A 21,852-nucleotide genomic window follows, 5' to 3' on the forward strand; every position below is an offset into this window, starting at 1 on the left:
ACATTTTTATTGTAAAGTATCAGTTATCAGAGAATTCTGTCTTTGAGTGTTTTAAGTGAAAAGTGAATTTACAGTAAATTAATATTTAAGAATACTGTATAGTGATTTTGGCATGTTTAAAAGTTATTGGGATAAAAAAGATGAACTGTTTCCTCGAGAGGACTCGGAATGAGACCGAGACTGGAATGGAAGTTGTTACACTAATTTTGTATTAATTGTATTATTAGGAATTTAACTGTAATTTACTAAAATTAAATATTAATTATTTCCAATGTCTTCAATTAAATATAGTATTTCGTGTCACTCAAATACTTATATTTAACGTAAGGACCAAGAGCCGAGTCAGTTATAGTTCCTCTCTCCTGAAAGGACCAAGACTGGGACTGGTCCACTTTGAAGCAAGAACCAGAACCGAGACCGTTGGTTCTTTTTGAGGAACAAGTGCCCACTTTTGCATAAATTTGAACTTAAGTTCTCTTTTATACACAGTACCCATACTGTGGTTTGTTCATTATTAGGAACACAATCACATTCATTCATCTTCAAATAGATAAATTCTGCACCACAGTACTGTAATTAAAAGGTATGATATTTTTTAACCTGCTTTTGAATACTATAGTGCAAACTTGCAGAAGTTTTTCTTCCTAGGCCTTGAAATAATCTTCACTTGTAAATCTAGTGTCATTACTTATGTTTAAGTAATGTTTAACATTTTGGCCCTAACCCCTTATATAGTCTGTTAGGCTAATTAAATAACACTTTATGTATGGAAAGTCAACCCTGTGAGGATCATAATATTATGTGCTATCACATGGCATGCAAATATAGCAGTCAAGTTATGGAGTGTTTCCTCTGCCACCAATGGATCGCTCTAAAGCTCAAATGACCTACTGAACAATTTACCATGAATATAACAATGACATAACTCAACAAATTGTGCAACAAATTAAATGTGTTCAATATGCAAACCAATTACTTTGTCATAAATCATTGTAATAAAATATTAATGGTTATTTTTAATAAAAGGGAATATATATGATTTTAAATATATAATAATTACAGTGTAATGAGTATCACTAGTGTCACAGCATACTGTATATATAAACAATATCACACACACGTGTGGTTGTGGCAAAACTGACTTCAGGGCATGAATTTGTAAATGTGCCAGACCAACACTTTGATAATAAAAACTTTTTTCTAGTTTTCCATTCATTTCATACATATATTTCTATTATATAATTTTTTAACGATGCAGTAAATTGTTATGTATATGTGGGTTGCTACTAAAAACTGTGTTGAGTGTAATAATATGCCCTTTTCTGGGCACTACCTCAGTAGCTCCCCAGAGTTTGTGCACTAGCTGTTATTCTTCAGACCTGCCAACACCAGATATCAGTAAGACTCCCCTTGCCAACCTGTGATAAGGACCCTTGCACCATCTATGTGGTGGAAAAGTACAAAGGACACAGAAATTAATCCAATACCGAGGCTGACATACACAAAAATGCAATGGAAAGTGGCCAGAAAACAAACTTCCCCAAGAAATGTCTTGTAGCAAATGTCTGTAAACAAATAAGTAAACAAATAAACAAGCAACACTTTCTTTGCCACCAGTGGCAGTGTGCATCACTCCAAATCCAGGAAATAAAACGCAAGAACATAAACATCACGGAGCACCACAGCAGGCCCATACTAAAAAGTTCCTATCTAAAATCCACCCCCTTTCACTCATATACCCATCCAATCAATTCTTGATGCCCCAAGCAAAGAAAAAGGAAAAGTTTGCATTCAAAAACAATTACCAACCCAAGCAAACATAAGGTGGTATGCCGCCTCAGCAGGCTGTGTAACCATGCACAATACAAATGAATCTATAGCACAAAGCAACTGGACACTACCATAAACAAATTGACTTCTGAAGAAGCAACCACCTGAAAACGAAGAAAGTCACTGAATGAAGTCCTTCTATGAACTCGACACTCACTTCTCCGGAAAAAAAAATGGGAAGTGCAGGAGAGCATCCACGAGAATTGCCAAAAATAGTCAGAAGGTAGAACACAGAGAATGCCATAGACAAAGCTCACAACAGAGGGAATTCCAATACAGCTGTGATTAATGGAGCCTCTGTCAGGTCTGGCATCCAACTAGTCAAGGAACTAGGAAAACATACCACCCATGAGCCTATGAGATAAAGGCCCCACTTTGAGAAACTCCAGTCATGACCAACAGGGAAGCAGCCAATGCTGTAGTTGTCAGGATCTAAATTGTGTGGGGAAGCACTGTAACCCAACTAGTTAAGCAAGGAAAACCAACGACATCCTTGGAACAGGAAAAACCAGACAGCCCACCCAAGCAAAACATTGGGTGGGACCACATAGAAAGCCAAATGCTGGAACTCCAGGCACAAACCTGGCAGGAAGGACAGAGTAACCTAAAAGGTTTACAAGCTTCTTTAAAGCTTGTAAACTAGATGATCCACCTAAACAGGAGAACAGATGAACAGCCTAGATGTGGCAGGCAGCTACAAAGGGCGGGGGAGATATTGCAGCCCCCCCACTAAGCAGGTGTGATAAGTGCAACATCACAACTCCATAAACAGACAGGACTACAATGCAATGCCCAATAAGCTGCCCACTTATCTCAGAAGACCAGCAGTCTTTATAGACACTTTCAAAACAGTGGGTAACCAGCACCAAGCAGGAGAGAAATGGTTTTGTGATTTAGACCTGGGAGTAATCAAGACTGGAACAAATCATTGAGAATGCTTGAATAGTTGTTTTCAGAGTTTAGTTTGGGTAATTCCATGCTTTTCAAAACATTCCTTGGGAGAAATTTGAGTGTATTGTGACCTCCTTTCTCTGTATTTTTGGGGCAAGTCAGTTACAATAATGGATAAATCTATAATTCCCACATATATCTCTACCATGTTGATGGGGCAAGTGTTATTAAATAGGCCCTTGTTCCCTGTAGACAATGAAAGTCTGCCAGATATCTGCCATTGGCAAATTTGTCTGATAACAGCCAGTAAACAAACTCTGAGGTGCTACTGAGGCTACTGCCTAAATAATATAGCAATAACTGAAGTGTTGATAAAAGCAACCTTTTCAGAGAGGATGGCAAAAATTTGCTTCAGAAAATAATGATAATAATCGGTGGCCCCAACAGTACTGTACCAGTATATATTGTATTAATTAAATAATAGGAACACTGAACATTCAAAAGCTGTCTATTCAGCATTTAAATCTACATGACATTTTCAAGTACTAATAACCCAATATGGAAATTACTTAAAACAATTGTATTATAATATTAGCTAATACTGTATTTGAAGTGAATAGTTATGTATGAATTTATCTGAAAGAAATGAGTGGATGCAGACAAAGCGGTTGAAATAGAATAAATGTCAAAAAAATAGAAACATAATTTAAGAGGCAACAGATAAATGCAGAAATTAATGTTTTACTACATAGCATTAAAACATTCAACATTAATTACCTTCTTGTAAACGAGGACAATACGACATTGCATATGCAGAGTTGATATACTGGCTTTAGTTACTAGTGTTTTAATTTCAAGGGAAATAGAAGAAAAGTAGGCAGAGGGACAAGAAGGAAAAGTGGTTGAAAAGAACGCAAAGTGTTGACAATGATGTAGAGATACACCAAGTGAGAGATGTTATTTGTTAACATTTTCCCTGTTAGGCCTTTATAAATGCTAACAAAGTCATTGGTTGACATATAGCAATTTTTTACACGTAAAAGTTGTTTTCCCCAATATTGGGAGAATAACCAACCTTATGCCATCAGAACATGTTTTTTTCATAAACAGAAGTTCAGTTTCCACAGACAATTGGAATAATCCAAAAATGTGGAACCCTGTGCTTGTTACAAGAGTTAAACATTACACCTTTTTATATGAAAAGAAGCTTTAAGTCATAGGACTAAATATCCAGTATACTGGATATAAAAATATTTTGTTTAGAATTTGTAAATAAAAGAATGATAAATATTATTTGCTATATCAGAATTTTGGTGCTTTTATAGGTATCTCAGATTCACAGAATTATTGGTGTACCTCCACAAGCCTCACAATACCAACAAGCTCACTGGTGTACCTCCACAAGCCTCACAATACCAATGAGATAACCACAATATTTCCACTGATCTACACAAATGTGCAACTTGAGCACTTCCACCAAGAGCATACTTCACTTCTACAAGCCATTCATGCCTCCAACAGGAGCACTGAAATACTACTACAAGATCTTAACACTTCTAACAAGAGCACAACAGCACTTCCACCAAGTCACTTACACATCCAATAAAACTTCCGTAGAAATTATACAAGCCCTTTACTTTCAACATGAGCACTGAAGTACTTCTAAAAGTTTGCTACACTTTCAACAAAAGGTGGAAAGTACTTTTACGTGCCCTATGTACTTCCAACATGGGATCAATATTTTCACATGTCCTGCAGTTTCCAACAAGAACACTGCAGTACATCTACAGACCCTCCACATTTCTAACCAAAATATTCCACTACTACAGATATTTTACACTTCTAACAAGATCACTGCAAACTTCACAAATGCAATGTCACTGCCAAAAATGTCTGCCATGTTTTTAAGCAAAATCAAAATACAGTAATTAATCTACAAAAATAGTGAAGAGTGGTCATGATGGTAAGGATTGGAACCAATAATTTTGTTTGGGTGAAAATGCACTGTATCTACAAAATGAAAAAGGCCACAAAACCAATTTCTTAAAAAGAGTATAAACTTTTACAAGTAAGGTAAGCAGTATCTATAGAACAATAACTATAAAGAAAAAATATTTAAAATATCAAAATATAAATAAATATAAATATTTAAAATGTTACAAATATTTAAAGCCATCAGACATGTACGTTGTGTGCCGGGCACATCTAAGAGATATGTGATCTGAAGGAAGAATCAAGTGATGGAGAAACAAAGCCAATACTGTATATCCAACAATATTCCTTCCATTTCTTACAGGAAATAACAGTACAGTATTATGATGCAAGATACAGTATGTGTATCATTTACGATCAATTGAAGTTTTTAAAATGCAATGTTTTTCAATTAACATTGTGAACAAGTGTGTATAAACGTCCGTTTCCATTTATATAATTAATATTAATATTAGGTCCATTCTTGGGCATAATATATATTTTCTATATACAGTATTGTGGTACTGATATTTCATAATTTAGATCTGGAGTTAGGGAAGGGAAGCTGGGGTGATCCAAATCATAAGGCACAGTAAGACAGATTACTCTGACCATGGTAACATCTACATTAGTTCTTATTACACTTTTAACAATACACTTTTCATACTCCTGTGCTGTGTTGAAAATATAGCTACTGTATTTCAGAGGTTATCTGGAATTTCTAATACTCTTTATATACATACTGGATACAGTATTATGAAACATTCATGCCATTTTGTTTAAATAATAAATATTTACACTACTATTAATGATATGAACATAGTAAAATTTTCCAATGAGCAATTGCACTTGTGACATCAGCATCATACGAGACCACAACACCAATGTTCGCATCTCAAGTCTTGAATATTTGGGACCTAATTAGTCAGAACTTCTACCTGAAGATATAATTATATATAATTACTTTTGATTTGCATGAAAATGTGCCTTGAATAACCATGGATAACCCATCTTCTATATAAAATACAGCCTTGTAACATTAATACGAATGTGACAATTATGGCATTTATAATTCTGAATAAGTAGGTCCAGAATTTATACAGCTATGATGACTTCCCCAAGGGTTTCCTCTGCATTATTGGTTTAGGAATGTTGCTCTAGTCAAGGATATTTACTGCAGATAACAGTTCACCTATTAATCTGGAATGAGACCAGGAGGAACTTGGACAGTCAAGAGGTTCAAATACAACACAATACTGGTACACTCAAAGCATAGTCTAATGCCATCCTTATAACTTTAAATAACTTAATGTGTTGGAAAACTTGACTATATATCTGTTAGTATCTGTAACACAGTTGCTTGCTACACACATGGTCACTCCTGAAGAATGTCCTACAAACTTCCCAAGGATCTAGTTCTTTCAAAAGGAAAGGTATAACATACCTTTACAGAATACATTGTAAATCAACAATGCAAGATATTGCATCTAGTGTATTATTTAGTAAATTACTAAATTAGTAATATTTAGTCAGTACAGTACAGAACTTGGTTACACCTTTTGAATGTATCCCTCAAACACATTCATTAAGACCTTTGGAATAGCACATGTATACGAGTTCTTGCATTTGAATATCTAACACTATCTTTTTAGACAAGTTATAAAATGCAAGCAACAAAAATATCTTAACGAATGCTCTCTACCTACTTCAGAGCCAATGCTGCAGGCTCCCCACGCTTCAGTTATGGGCTGTCACACAATCGTTACAAAACATTTAAGAATTGAGGTTGGTTTCTATTATGTATAGTAATATTCAACATTTTGATGAAGTTACAATTTTAATGATAATCTAGATATAGTGGTATCTATCTAGATATAATCTAGATAGTGGGTGCCATAAATAAAATATATATCATAAATTCTAAATTCACAAAGAATTGGTCAGAAGAAGAAAAAACATAGAGGTGAGAGGAATATGTACAACATGAGCTGAATATGGATGATACTAGACTTTGTCATGAGGGCTTGTGGAAGAGCCACATTCCACAATGTAATGAAGTTATTCATTTTACACAATAATCACATATTTTTATACATGACAAGAAAGAAGAGAATCTCTCATTGCATTTCAATAGTGCTGCACATCTGATATGAGTATGGCTGCAATATTCATCAGAACCTTGACTGTCCATACAATCATAATGTAATATTTGCTACCTTTGCTCAATATATAAAGAATGCATTATACAACATGATATTCTGGGCAACCAGAGTACTAATGAACATACCAGAATAATAATCTTAAAGTTTCAGCAAGTATGAAATGGCAATGATCTGACCTTGTCGAGTATCCAGATTTGGCCCACAATTACCCTCTGTAATCTCATGATCTTACTAACAGCAACTATAAAGAAGCTATACTGCATACATGTAGGAGTGAGTTTTTGTGGGCAGAGGCGGAGTGGTGAAGGGGCTGAACCAGGAGAGTGAAAATCGACCAAATACTGCCTGGATGCTTCGCCACCGTGATTTTTTCTCCCAACTGGCCTGCTCCTTTTTCAACTGTTCAATACCCTATAAAAATAATAACACGATAGAATCTTATTTTGAAAATATCTTATCTACTAACAATACTGTACTATATCTTTTTAAAACATCACCTTGGTTCAAAAATATACCAGAGGTAAGTTTCAATCAAAATCAACATTCAGAATTCATATTCATTATCACAGAATCCACACACAAAAATAAGAAACTACTGTCTACTTACAAGAATGACAAATTGACAACATGGAAATGCTTATATTTCTAAGGCCTTGAGATTCAGTAAGGTGAGGGAGGGAAGAAAGACAGGGTAGAGAAGGTGAGGATGATGCAGGGGAAGGGAACGGAACTATCAGGAGAAAGTGCTAAGCTATTATGACTATATAGAACTTGGAAAGGATCAGCATAATGATTTGGGATGGGACAGGGAAAAGGAATGGTGCCCAGCCACTTGGATGGTCAGGGATTGAACTCCAACCTGCTCGGAGCGAGACCGTCACTCCACCATCCAGCCCAAGTAGATGGGCCTGCAGGAGGAGGGAAGGTAGAAAGGATAGAGAAGGAGGAAGATAAGGAATATGCAAGGAGAGGGAAGGAAGTGGTAAAGGAGGAAGATGAGGATGAAAGCAGGGGAAGGGAAGGAGGAGAGTGTAGGGCAAAAGGAGTTGTGCCATCACGTTTAACTCACCGTTTCGTCATTCCAGATGGCGTTAACTTGTGTGAAAAACATTACTGCAGTAAAAATGGCAAACAGCAAACTCTCAAAAATTAGGAAGAGTAAGAGGACAACTGTAGCAGGTGGGGAGAATGTGGAGCACTCTCGCCACTCATTCTTGACACAGATTATGAACTGGTAAATGCCCAGGAAGAGACCATGGAGGCTCAGCAGGGCAATGTAGAACTGGGGAAGGAAATGCCTTTTTTACTTAAAAATAAAAAATAAAACAAAATTATAAAATAAATAGTTTAAAGAAACTTCAATCATCATCCTACAAATAAACAGTGTTTATATTGGCTATTTTTTAACTGCTTAAAACATTAATATATAAACACACACACACACACACACACACACACACACACACACACACACACACACACACACACAGGGGCCTCGTAGCCTGGTGGATAGCGCGCAGGATTCGTAATTCTGTGGCGCGGGTTCGATTCCCGCACGAGGCAGAAACAAATGGGCAAAGTTTCTTTCACCCTGAATGCCCCTGTTACCTAGCAGTAAATAGGTACCTGGGAGTTAGTCAGCTGTCACGGGCTGCTTCCTGGGGTGTGTGTGTGTGTGGAAAAAAAAAAAAAAATAGTAGTTAGTAAACAGTTGATTGACAGTTGAGAGGCGGGCCGAAAGAGCAAAGCTCAACCCCCGTAAAAACACAACTAGTAAACACACACAGTGAGAGAGAGAGAGAGAGCCTGGATATATATAAAAACTGAAAACTCACACCCCAGAAGTGACTAGAACCCATACTGCCAGAAGCACTGCAACTGATGTACAGGATCCCTTAACCACTCAAGCAACACGACCGAACAAAAGACGATGGTAGCCGAGGCTAATTCCCCATCCCCCCGCCGGCACTCTGTTTGTAATCTTGGGCATGGTATTTTATCAAATCACCTCATTCTTTGGGGCACACGTGAGGAACACAAATGCGAACAAGCCTGAATGGTCTCCAGGCATATAGGTTATCTTGAGATGATTTCGGGGCTTTAGTGTCCCCGTGGCCTGGTCCTCGACCAGGCCTCCACCCCCAGGAAGCAGCCCGTGACAGCTGACTAACACCCAGGTACCTATTTTACAGCTAGGTAACAGGGGCATAGGGTGAAAGAAACTCTGCCCATTGTTTCTCGCCGGCGCCTGGGATCGAACCCAGGATCACAAGTCCAGTGTGCTGTCCGCTCGGCCGACCGGCTCCCTACAAATATGCAACTGAAAACTCACACCCCAGAAGTGACTCGAACCCATACTGCCACACGGGAGACATCTCCTGTCACGCAGGGTGCAGTCGCACCTCCGCAGATCTCCAGTATCAGCTTTTGATACTGGTAATGGCTCAAAAGGGCCACCACTTACGGGCTATTCATGCCCGTGCCACCTTTTGGGTGGCTTAATCTTTATCAATCAATCATACTGCCAGAAGCACTGCAACTGATGTACAGGATCTCTTAACCACTCGACCAGACATTTAAGTTTCTTATCCTTCCTATTATCTTAGCATCATCAACAAACATGTTCATATAATTCTGTATTATCTGGTAGATCATTTATGTAGACAATGACCATCACCGGTGCAAGAACTGAACCCTGTGGTACTCCACTTGTGACATTTCTCCAGTCTGATACATTGCCTCTGATTACTGCCCTCATTTTTCCATCAGTCAGAAAATTTTTCATCCATGTTAGAAGCTTACCTGTCACCCTTCCAATATTTTCCAGTTTCCAGAACAACCTCTTGTGTGGAACTCTGTTGAAAGCCTTTTTTTAGGTCTAGATAGATGCAGTCAACCCAACCATCTCTTTCCTGTAAAATCTCTGTGGCTCGATCATAGAAACAGAGTAAATTCGATACACAGGATCTTCCAGATATAAAACCATACTGTCTGTCTGATATTATATCGTTTTTCTCCAGGTGTTCTACCCATTTTGTTTTAATTATTTTTTCCAATATTTTGAATACTGTATTACACTTGTCAATGATACAGGTCTATAATTGAGTGGGTCTTCCCTGCTGCCACTTTTGCAGATTGGAACTATGTTAGCCTTTCCACACATCAGCTACAACTCCTGTACACAGGGATGCATGAAAAATCAGTTGAAGTGGAATGCTGAGTTCAGGTGCACTCTCTCTCAGAACCCATGGTGAAATTCCATCTGGACCAACTACTTTGTTCTTACTTAGTTCCTTGAGCATTTTTTCCACTTTGTCTCTAGACACCTCTATGTGCTTAGTGTCCTAATAGCAAGTCTTTCCAGTCAAATTCCTTAAGGAAATGTCAGAGTTCCCCATAATGACCTCTCCTGAAATCAGGTTTTTCAACTGCTTCAACTCATTTTCTTCCAGATTATAACGCATTGCATACAGTACTTTATTCCCAAAAAGACATGGTCACTTTAACCCAAGGGAGGAAGGTACTGAATGTCAACTCTCTTCCTCTTTCCTGGTAAATATCAAATCCAGCATGGAGGGAACATCCCCTTCCCTCATTCATGTAGCTTGTTTAACATGTTGAAATATGAATGCTTCCAGGATGAGGTTTACGAATCTACAAGTCCAAAAATCCTCTGTTCTAGCTTCATATACCTCCTAGTCTATGGATTTTAAGTTGAAGTCACTGACTACCAACAATCGTGATCTATCTTTATCAGCTCTCGTTATAATCGCTCATTATTGCTATAAAACCCTCACATTTATTATCCAGCTCCTCCTTTGATTGTTTGTTGCATGACAGTGGACTATATGCATTTATGATCATTAGTTTATCTTGATCTTGAGATGATTTCGGGGCTTTTTTAGTGTCCCCGCGGCCCGGTCCTCGACCAGGCCTCCACCCCCAGGAAGCAGCCCGTGACAGCTGACTAACACCCAGGTACCTATTTTACTGCTAGGTAACAGGGGCATAGGGTGAAAGAAACTCTGCCCATTGTTTCTCGCCGGCGCCTGGGATCGAACCCAGGACCACAGGATCACCAGTCCCGCGTGCTGTCCGCTCGGCCGACCGGCTCCCTATCATCCTGATTGCAGATATCTAGTGCTATTATGTCAACTTCTCGTGGATTGGCAATCATTATTTTGTTTACCTTCAGGCGTTCTTTTACCAGCACAGCAACGCCACTGCCTTTCCTAATTCTTCTGTCTCGTCTCCAGACCGAGTAGCCCCTTGGGAATATGACCTCATTTAAAATATCATCTTCAAGTTTTGTCTCTGTGAGTATTTTGTGTCTTACTTCACATGCTGTGTTAAGAAATTCCTGTCTATAATGTCTACTAACTTTGCTCCCCATGTTTCTTCCCTGCCATAGGGATTCTTTGATTCCCAACTGATCTCTCCATGACCAGCAGTTTTGCTCATTCTGTGAGCTATTGTTGCTGCCCTCTGCAGTTCATCAATACATGCCTTCTTGTTGTTATCATACTCCTGCCTGGGCCATCTACTGTTTGGTGGGGGATTGTAGAATATCAAGATCACAATCTTCTTCCCATTATTTATATTTATATATATTTATATATAAATTATTATATATATATATATATATATATATATATATATATATATATATATATATATATATATATATATATATATATATATATATATATATATATTTTTTTTTTTGCCCAAAATGAGCACTGCACATTAGTTGCTTTATGCATTGAACTTGTCTTACTACATAAGTTCCTCTGTTAATGTATCATATGTATGCACATTTGTGTAAATAAGTTAGTTAGTTATTATTAGTATGTAGTAGTATTATATATCAACACTTGAGTCACTGATACAAGGTGACCACATGATATCTATCATTAAACCTTATCGTAAATACAAGTGCACATTATTTATGTATGGTATGTATGTAGGACCTACTGTAAAGAGCACGAAGAACTTCTGATTATTTTCTCCAACACAATTATTGACCCAGGGGCAATGATGGTCCATTTTCCGGATACACCGCTGGCAGACAGAACAATGATGGGCTCGCTCTGGTTTGATGCTACAGCATTTTGGGCATTTGAAAATTACTTGACCTTCTCGAAGCCCCATCCGCTGAATATTTTCCCTTGTGGCATTACCCTTCGGTACAGCACCCTGTTTACAAAAAAAATGGAAGATTGAACAATACTAATATTACAAAAATAAGTACAGTACAGAACATGCAAAATGCAATATTCACTTCCTAGTATAATACACAAGGGTCATAATCAGGAGAAAATGCTAAGCCAGCATTACTACAATACAATACAGTACAGTGTATAACACTTGGAAGTCATACGATAAGGACCTGGGATATGAGGAAGGAGTGAAGGAATACAGTGGTACGTAACCGCTTGGACCATAGGAAATTGAAGCTGATCCTGCAATAAGCAAGAGCATCGCTCTACAAACCAGTCTAAGTAGTTGAGTATGGAAATGACTAATATGCCTTTATAACATTATCGCTGTCTGCCCTTTCATAATGCATAAACAAGCATAACATTCTGGCCCTCTCAGGGTTTTGCTAAGAGACACAAAAATAAAAATATTAACAATTAATTCAACAGAATTTAAAAAAAAGAAAGCGTTGAATGTAATGAAACGCCATTTTACAAGCAAGAGCCGGAGCTTCCCTGGAGCTAACCAGGCTGATATGAATGTATTAGACCCTGGCATCAGTCAATACACATGGAGTTCTAGGCCTACCGGTGACCACAAGCCAGAACCAGGGGCCCCTCAGAGAGGCACAAGGAGCAAGAGCCTATAGAAACACCCGTGTGGTTGGAAGCATTTTATGTCTGCCATCGACCAGGTCAGACACCCAAAAAGGTAAGTGCCCCAAAGCAAATCCCTATTCTGGTTAAAATATTGCTACTGAAAGCCGAACTAGTGGACAGAACTCCCCAAATGAAAATGAACACACTTGCATGACGTCACCACGTCACCGCACTGCTTTCTGTGCAACCCCCACTTTCCCGGAAGGGGGAAGGGGAAGCCTCAGACCCCCGTGCCGGCTATCCATACCCCAGACCACACACTAGAAGATGATGGGACGATGAAGTTTCGGTCTGTCCCGGACCATTCTCAAGTCGATTGTACTGACGTACAACAATAACGTAATTTAGCCACGTTATTGTGACTCATCGCCTGCATATCCATACTCCAGTTCTGAGGCTGGATGTCAACACACAAAAAAAATGCAAAATGGAGGGAGGGAGGGTTGCTGGGGAGCCTCCAGGTCTCACCCAGAAAATAGCATTCCATTACATTCAATGCTGGTTTTCTGAGGGCTCTGGGTTTTCTGGGTTTTGGCTCCCCAGAGCTACTTACCTAAAGACAAAACAAGAGGCACTTACCCGGGAGGCGGTCGGACCTCACCCCTCAACACAAAGTCGAGACAACTGGATGCATCCGCCAACCCAATGTGACACAGGCCCTATTAGGCCCAGGAACGTTGACAAGGTAGCGAGCAGCCAGGACCCTGTTCGATCTCCAAAAACCCCGTGCCCGAATGTCGGCCTAAGACATGTTACCAAAAATGGCAGCCAGCGCAGCAAACTTACGAATGTCGTGGGCACAAGGATAGAACGCTGGCTTGCTGGACTGAATGACCCTGCAGAGGACCCGAACCCTTGAACAGGTAAGAAAGGAAACTGGGTCAACCCAAAGCGTATCTCTGGCCAAAGAGACGTGGCGCGCAGGTTTACGGCGGAGAGCCGCAACCGGACAACACGATGCACCCCTGTGCCTGACCAACCAAGTATCAACAACCCAAGGACCCCTCCAGAAAGCAGCAGTCTCATTCTTCACCAGATGTGCACAATTTTGCCAGTTCACATCAGCCACAGATCTGGGGTGTGGATAGCTGGCACGGGGGTCTGGGGCTTCCCCTTCACTCCAGGAGGCGGGGGAGGTTGCACAGACAGTGTGCGTTTTCATTTGGGAAGTTCTGTCCACAAGTTCGGCTTTCAGTAGCAATATTTTAACCAGAATAGAGGCTTGTTTTGGGGTGCTTACCTTTCTGGGTGCCTGTCCCGGTCGATGCAGATATAGAATGCTCCAAAATCACATGTTAATTTCTATAGGACATTGCTCCTCGTGCCTCTCGGAGGGGACCAGGTTCTGGCTCGTGGTCCCCGGTAGGCCTAGAACTCCACCCACATTAACTGATGCCAAAGTGAGGGATATTCATATCAGCCAGGATAGCTCCGGGGAGCCGTAAGGGCTCCCCCCAGAAAAAGAACAGTGATATGAGGGAGATTCTCAAGATGAGCCATTAGTGGGTTCCATTATGATTATTGATCTCAATTATATTCCAGATAAATATAATGTAATTGATGTGGTGGAGGGCATGATTAATTATATGAATATATATATATACAGTATATATATATATATATATATATATATATATATATATATAAGGCACAACTCTCCTAAACACGAGAGTGAAGTATAGAACTTTAGAACACTTTCCCACCAGGAGACTCGAACCCTAGCCAGCACAGAAGCCTTCCAGCAACTGGCATAACAGGTACGCCTTAACCCGCTCCACAACCCGCTCAGACCCCAAAAGAGATGGTAATTTCGGAGTATTGTGATCTTTTGTGTATTTAAATACTCCGAAATTACCATCTCTTTTGTTGTCTGAGCGGGTTGTGGAGCGGGTTAAGGCGTACCTGTTATGCCAGTTGCTGGAAGGCTTCTGTGCTGGCTAGGGTTCGAGTCTCCTGGTGGGAAAGTGTTCTAAAGTTCTATATATATATATATATATATATATATGTCGTACCTAATAGCCAGAACGCACTTCTCAGCCTACTATTCAAGGCCCGATTTGCCTAATAAGCCAAGTTTTCATGAATTAATGTTTTTTCGTCTACCTAACCTACCTAACCTAACCTAACCTAGCTTTTTTTGGCTACCTAACCTAACCTTACCTATAAATATAGGTTAGGTTAGGTTAGGTAGGGTTGGTTAGGTTCGGTCATATATCTACGTTAATTTTAACTCCAATAAAAAAAAATTGACCTCATACATAGAGAAAAGGGTTGCTTTATCATTTCATAAGTAAAAAATTATAGTAAATATATTAATTCAGGAAAACTTGGCTTATTAGGCAAATCGGGCCTTGAATAGTAGGCTGAGAAGTGAGTTCTGGCTACTAGGTACGACATATATATATATATATATATATATATATATATATATATATATATATATATATATATATATATATATATATATATATATATATATATATATATATATATATATATATATATATATATATATATATATATATATTCATAGATGATGCAAAATATATAATGAAAATATAATGCTGTACTGTATATCAGCAGTGAAACTTAAATTCTGTATAGTACAGTACAGTATATATAAGCATGATACAGATATTCCTAAAAGTATTTTCTGCATGAATTATATGGTTAAATGGAATTTACATTACATTTTTAATTTATGTATGGTCCTTAACAATTTGTTATACAGTATTATTATAACAAATCCTATTGCTATTCCTTATTTATGAAATTCCAATCTTCAAGTGCTATCTATGTTTGGCAAGCTTAAATATTGTGCAGTACTGTTCTATGCTTACAATCTGATGGTAAGAACATTTCACATATATTCTCTCCAAATATTGTTTTCTTTTCACTTGTTTTTCCTTTTCACTTTCACAGACAATATTTAAAGCAAGATTTAAGACAAAGCCACTTATAGTTGCAATAATCCCAATTACAAATCCTAATAAACAAGCTTGTTACATTTTGACTTACCGGATCAGTAAACATGGCCCTTGCATGTGATGATAGAGCAAGGACTGCAAAAACATTGAAAAGTAGAAGATTGAAGGTTGTATAGATGGGATAATTTGCAGTGCCCAGGGTAACTGTAAACACCACAAATTCAGCATAGGTAACAAGTAACCAGGTCATCACAGCACAAATGATGCCGCATATGTCTGAGACGCACCACATGCGTCCCCCCATACACTTGTTGTGGGGATCCATCTCACCCCCTCTTGGGCCCAGTGACTCATACATCTCTCATTACTCAGAGACCTGTTAAAAAAAAGGTTATATCTAATTACTGTACAAAAATGCGAGTATTAAAGTCTGGAGATGTGATTATACAGCCTGTCTCATAACAAAGATGTGATCACTCAGCCATTGAAATACTGTAGATTTACAATACATTATGTTAAAAAAAACATTTTAGTTACAGTATTTTAATTTGAGTCTTTTAATGCTGGTATGTTATCTACAGGGTAAATTAGAACAGTGCTGTATACCTGAGTTACAATGATTAGAGACAATGTTTACAATAACAGGCATGAGACTTACATTTATATACAGTTCTATACAAAATATGCATGTGTACTGAACAGTATAATACACTCAAATGACTACAGTATGACAGAATTAGCAACAATGCAGTACAAAAACACATTTATTGCCTTATGCACTTTACTTTCTTGCCTGAAACAGGATCAAAGTTCAGACTCTAATATAAAGGCTTAAATTCCAAAGGGACTAAGTGTATAGATACAATACCAAATACAAATACAAGTACAAGATATACAAAGGGACCAATTGTATAGATATACAGTAGCCTACTATATATACTGTACTTGTACATTTAACAACTTTAAAAATGAAAACATTTGGAAAAGAAAAAATCTTAGCTGAATGGTTAAATATTACTAATGTAGAACTTCAAATAATATATTCCTCAATAATTTAAAAAGATTATTGCTATGAAATACATATAAATTCATTATCACACAAGGAAAATACACACGAACAGTATTGCATAGTGCTTACAATATTAACCAATGAATACTTAGTTGTTGGAAAAGCAATATATTTCACTGAGACACTGTATAACCAAACAAATGATGTACAGTACATTTTTTGCTCTTGCTCACCTAAATCTTACATGCCCAAACAGAAACAGTGCCAATATCTTGTTTAGACCCAACAATGAACTTTTTGTTTATAAATGGCATATAATGGGTATTATTTAAAAGGAATTTAGTTGCGAAGCATGGTGTAAATGCTGCTGTTAAAAGACAATAGCCAAGAATTGGAATAAATTCCAATCTATATTTCTGGCTGTACAGTACATTTTCCCAAGAGATTCCCCTCCATGGAGGTGGCCATGAGAAAAAAAAAGAAAACCTTATCTAAAATATATTCTGGCCTGTCTTTCAAGTCATTCTCTGTTTTCCCTTTCCATGAAGTACTGTAGGTTATCCTGACCCAATCCAAGTGCTATATAGTCGTAATGGCTTGGCGCTTACCCCGATTATTCCCTCCCTTCCCTTGCAAGCCTGTCTGTCTTAAGGTTCAACACCTTACTCTATCCTGTGTGCTACCCATCAATTTGTGGCCACAGCAAAAGTTTACCAGGGAGACAATCTTATTGCTTTATCCATATTAATTAAATTGTAGGTACTGTATCTACTGAACTAATATTTATTGATTTTATGTACATACATACCAACATTCTTAAATGTCTACACAACATTCTTATATATGTTGTATTCACAATCGACTTGAGAATGGTCCAGGATGGACCGAAACGTCGTCGTCCCTTCACCTTCTAGTGTGTGGTCTGGTTAACATACTTCTGCCACGTTATTGTGACTCATCGCCTGCACCTGAACACTCTTATATGTCTAATATATTTTTTGTGAAAAAATCAAGCTGTATCAAGATAACATTATTACCTTGAGGTGGTTCTGAGGATGTATAATCCAGAGGTCTGGTGTGATCAGGCTTCCTGGTCGATGGTCTAATTAAGGCGTTAGGAACAGCCAGAGTAACCATGCAGCCTGAAGTACGAGTCAAGAGCCTGGTTGATCACGTGTTTATTATGTTCTCTTTTGAATACCAAAAGAGGTTGGCTAGTTATGTTCCTTTTATTTAGAGGGATGTTGAAAAGTTCTAGGTCCCACATGTTTATAGAGTTGTCTCTGAGTGTGACAATTGGGCCACTAATTTTCAATTTGGCAATTTTGCTAAGCCTCCTGGTTTTGAAAGTAATTATTTCAGTGAACATCTGGAACTAGTCCTTTCAATATTTTCCAAGTGTAAAAAATTATTGTATGTATTCATGCAGTAAAAGTATTCAAATCAAGTCAAATCAAATATTTATTCAGGTAAAGTACATACTGTACATACAAGGTGAGATACAAAACGTTGATGGATTTATAGCTAGAGCTAATACATACAATGCCTAAAGCCACTATTACGCAAAGCGTTTCGGGCAGGAAAAACACTAAGACTATAACTTAATACTATATAATACTATTCTGTAGCCTCTATCCGATACATATTTTCCAAATCTGTAAGTTTGGTAAGGGTTACCTTAATTAACATTTTACTAAAATATAGTTTACCTTTTACTAATTACAATAATGAATTATACACAAGATTCACCACTGTAAATTCAGCAATCACTGCAGACTGCTACTATGGAGATCTGGATACATGGAGGTATGGTATTCACAGCAACAGATAATTTACATACAGATATTAAAGTCTACTTATCCTATGATATACAGTTCTATGAATAGGTAAACAAAATAGAAAATAAATTAAAAAAATTGAAGTTTTGAAGAAATCCCCTGATTAAACACATGTATAGGGAACATGTGCTACTCTGAAGGTGGGTGTTGTTGCTGAGTTAGGTATTAACTAATGTGGTGTGATTGTATAATCACATGGCAGGAAAAAACAACCAGTGCTTTGTTTCTTCTTTATTTAGGTTAGGTTGTCACCCAAGGTCCACTTCCTAACCCTGCCTCGAGCATTTTTACTGTGGGGTGCCAGAATTCTGAATGGGGCTGCCACCTAGCTACTATGACATCATAGGCCTAGAAAGTCTCGTATTGGCAAAGGCACCAAGAGCTCAACTGTTGACATAAAGGTAATGATGGAATTTAGCTATATGCACATCACCAGTTTTGTTTTTGGAATGTAATCCAAATCAAATCAGCAGGTTATATATGATGATGATGATCAAAGCCAATTAGCAAAATTAAACTGTCTTGCAGCAAGAATCAACACCATGCAGTAGACCTAACAATATCTGGCCATATGTGGTAAGGCAGACGTTGGCCCCCCACCTAAACAGGTTAAACTGTTAGAGTACTGTATACTTATCAACACCAACAGACCCAAGACGATAATGTATCAGACAGACATCCTCCTATCTCCTGAGCAATCAAATAAATGTATAATTTTACAGCAAAATATCAATGTCCTCCATGTCAAATGACAAAACTAAATCCAATTAGGCAATAATCAGTCATCTTCCAGTGATCCCCAGGTGGAGCAAGACCCAGTCAACCACTATGTCCTGAGGGTACACCATGAGACAAAGTTCAGCTGACCCCAGAGCCCCAAAGTTAGGCTAATAAAAGAGCCCCCTTCATCATCTAATAATTAAAATGATACTTAAAAACTTTATAATCAACTTTCCTGGGACCACAAGTGATGTGTGTACAATGTTGCTGTATAAATCTGATTTCTTAAAGATGAATGCATTAACAATGTCATAACCTAATGGTATAAATTGCAATGCATGTTTTTCAGACAACTCTCAGGCAGAGCAGAAGCCCGACATATCTCATGCATCGAGGTTGACCCAGGAGTCCATCAGAGGGTTAATTTATATCCTCCTAATTACTGCATCTGAGGATCACTCTTGCATGACTTAACTACCAGTTATTTATCTTTCTGGAATTTTCATCGTCCTTCTACATTCTCTGCCACAAAGACGATTTCACCCAATCCGTACTATATCTCATCCACATAGGAAGATTAACAGTAATGTACACCTGTAATTACCTAAAAAAAAAAATTGCACCTCAAAATTTGAGCATCTTGACCTTGGTTTTACCTTATATTCCGCCTGCCTACAGCGCTCTTATCGTTTGCCACTGAGTTGACTCAATGTGTGAACCTCCATATTCACCCACCTGCAACATTATGATGGAGAGAAGACCAAAAACTAATGCTAAGAAGCCATTCCTTTTTGACGTTTCCTGTCTCCCTACCCGTCTCCACACCGCTGCTGGCTCCGGCTCGCATGGCGGCGCCCCGCACTCTCCTCTTACCCTCAAAATGCACTCACGACTTCCAGGCGACTACAGTTTCAGGATAATTAAGTAAAAATAAAATGTAATTATGGGTAGTTAGGTTAAAGTTTGCATGATATATGGTGAGTATGGTGGGGTGAAGGTGGGCGAGGGTGAGGTCGGCCGACCCGGAGATATCACACCCGAGTCTGGGTCTCCACAGCGACAGCGGTAAACATGAAGACTAGCAACTACTGCCACCTGCTCTCAGGGGCCCCACTTGCCCTCAGGGCCCCATCTGCTCTCATAGCCCAGTCTGTCTTCAGGGCTCAGTCTGCTGTCAGAGCCCAGTCTGTCTTTAGGGCCCCAGTCTGCTCTCAGGGTCCCAACTGCCCTGGGCCTCACCTGCCCTCAGGGCCCAGTCTGCTCTCAGGTCCCACCTACCCATAAGGTCTCGTAGTTCAGATGGCTTCGTTCTCAATTCACAATCGGGGATCCCGAGTTCGATTCTTAGACGGGACAGAAATGTCTCTGATCACTTAGCATTAAATAGATACCTGGAAGTTAGGCAATTTTATTGAGTTGCATCCTGGCAGGGTCAGTAATTTGACCTTGGGGACTTTGGGGAAACCTCGATACAAGCGTGAAATAATTAAATGTGCATGTTAATTTCCCTTCCCTCTTCTCACTTGTATATTCGTGCTACAGTCAGAACATGAAGTTACTATTTGGTGAACATGCAACACTCGCGATGTGTCGAACAGGGTGATTCCCCTGCTTCTTCTTTTCTGCTTAGTCATTAATGAAAGGAAACAGTCTCCGTGGTGTAGTGGTAAGACACTCGCCTGGCGTTCCGCGAGCGCTATGTCATGGGTTCGTATCCTGGCCGGGGAGGATTTACTGGGCGCAATTCCTTAACTGTAGCCTCTGTTTAACGCAACAGTAAAATGTGTACTTGGATGAAAAAACGATTCTTCGCGGCAGGGGATCGTATTCCAGGGACCTGCCCGAAACGCTACGCGTACTAGTGGCTGTACAAGAATGTAACAACACTTGTATATATCTCAAAAAAAAAAAAAAAAAAAAAAAATTATCGAAAACCTGTCTTGCGAGTTTATCATCTGCTTTGTGGATGATAGTACAGTAGTTGTTCCTCAGACTTCCTAGAAGACATTTAAAATAATTTAGGAAGATGGAGCGATTCTAGGCCTCACTCAACAGGCCCACCTAACCACTTGGGCTGGACGGTAGAGCCACGGTCTCACTCCATGCAAGTCGGCGTTCAATCCTCGACCGTTCAAGTGGTTGGGCACCATTCCTTTTCCCCAGATCCTTATTCTGAACCCTTCCAAGTGCTATATAGACGTAATGGCTTGGCACTTCCTCCTGATAATTCCCTTCCTTATCTGTACATAAATCCATCCATCTACTGATATATTTTTTTTTTGAGATATATACAAGAGTTGTTACATTCTTGTACAGCCACGTACTAGTGCGCGTAGCGTTTCGGGCAGGTCTCTGGAATACGATCCCCTGCCGCGAAGAATCGTTTTTTCATCCAAGTACACATTTTACTGTTGCGTTAAACATAAGCTACAGTTAAGGAATTGCGCCCAGTAAATCCTCCCCGGCCAGGATACGAACCCATGACATAGCGCTCGCAGAACGCCAGGCGAGTGTCTTTCCACTACACCACGGAGACTGATTTATGCACCTTCCCTCTTGACCCCCTCATCTCAATCTCCTTTGTTCCTGAATTTACCTAAGGGCCACGCCACTTGTGGCCTCGACGAAGACAGGAAGTCGGCAGCT

The 21,852-nt window shown here is 38.9% G+C and overlaps 1 protein-coding gene across 3 annotated transcripts in view; it reads right to left on the reverse strand.

The window, feature by feature from the left end:
• The window catches only part of LOC123757904 (palmitoyltransferase ZDHHC3), a 20,818-nt gene extending 244 nt beyond the window's left edge, over positions 1–20,574 (reverse strand). The window contains exons 1-6 of one of the 3 annotated variants that reach the window (XM_069338702.1): positions 19,863–20,574; positions 15,731–16,015; positions 11,829–12,050; positions 7,924–8,136; positions 7,120–7,265; positions 1–5,892 (exon numbers count right to left, since the gene is read on the reverse strand). The exon at positions 1–5,892 is cut by the window's left edge and continues 244 nt beyond it. In XM_069338702.1, the coding sequence (XP_069194803.1) occupies positions 5,850–5,892; positions 7,120–7,265; positions 7,924–8,136; positions 11,829–12,050; positions 15,731–15,997 (891 nt within the window). In that variant the 5' untranslated portion in view covers positions 15,998–16,015; positions 19,863–20,574 and the 3' untranslated portion in view covers positions 1–5,849. Of the gene's footprint in view, positions 7,266–7,923; positions 8,137–11,828; positions 12,051–15,730; positions 16,016–19,862 lie in introns of all 3 variants that reach the window. The other 2 variants (XM_069338701.1, XM_045741836.2) reach the window with 2 other exon arrangements.
• Between the last annotated feature and the right edge of the window lie 1,278 nt (positions 20,575–21,852).

This window comes from Procambarus clarkii, chromosome 40 (genome assembly GCF_040958095.1).
Source record: "Procambarus clarkii isolate CNS0578487 chromosome 40, FALCON_Pclarkii_2.0, whole genome shotgun sequence".
Lineage (NCBI taxonomy): Eukaryota > Metazoa > Arthropoda > Malacostraca > Decapoda > Cambaridae > Procambarus > Procambarus clarkii.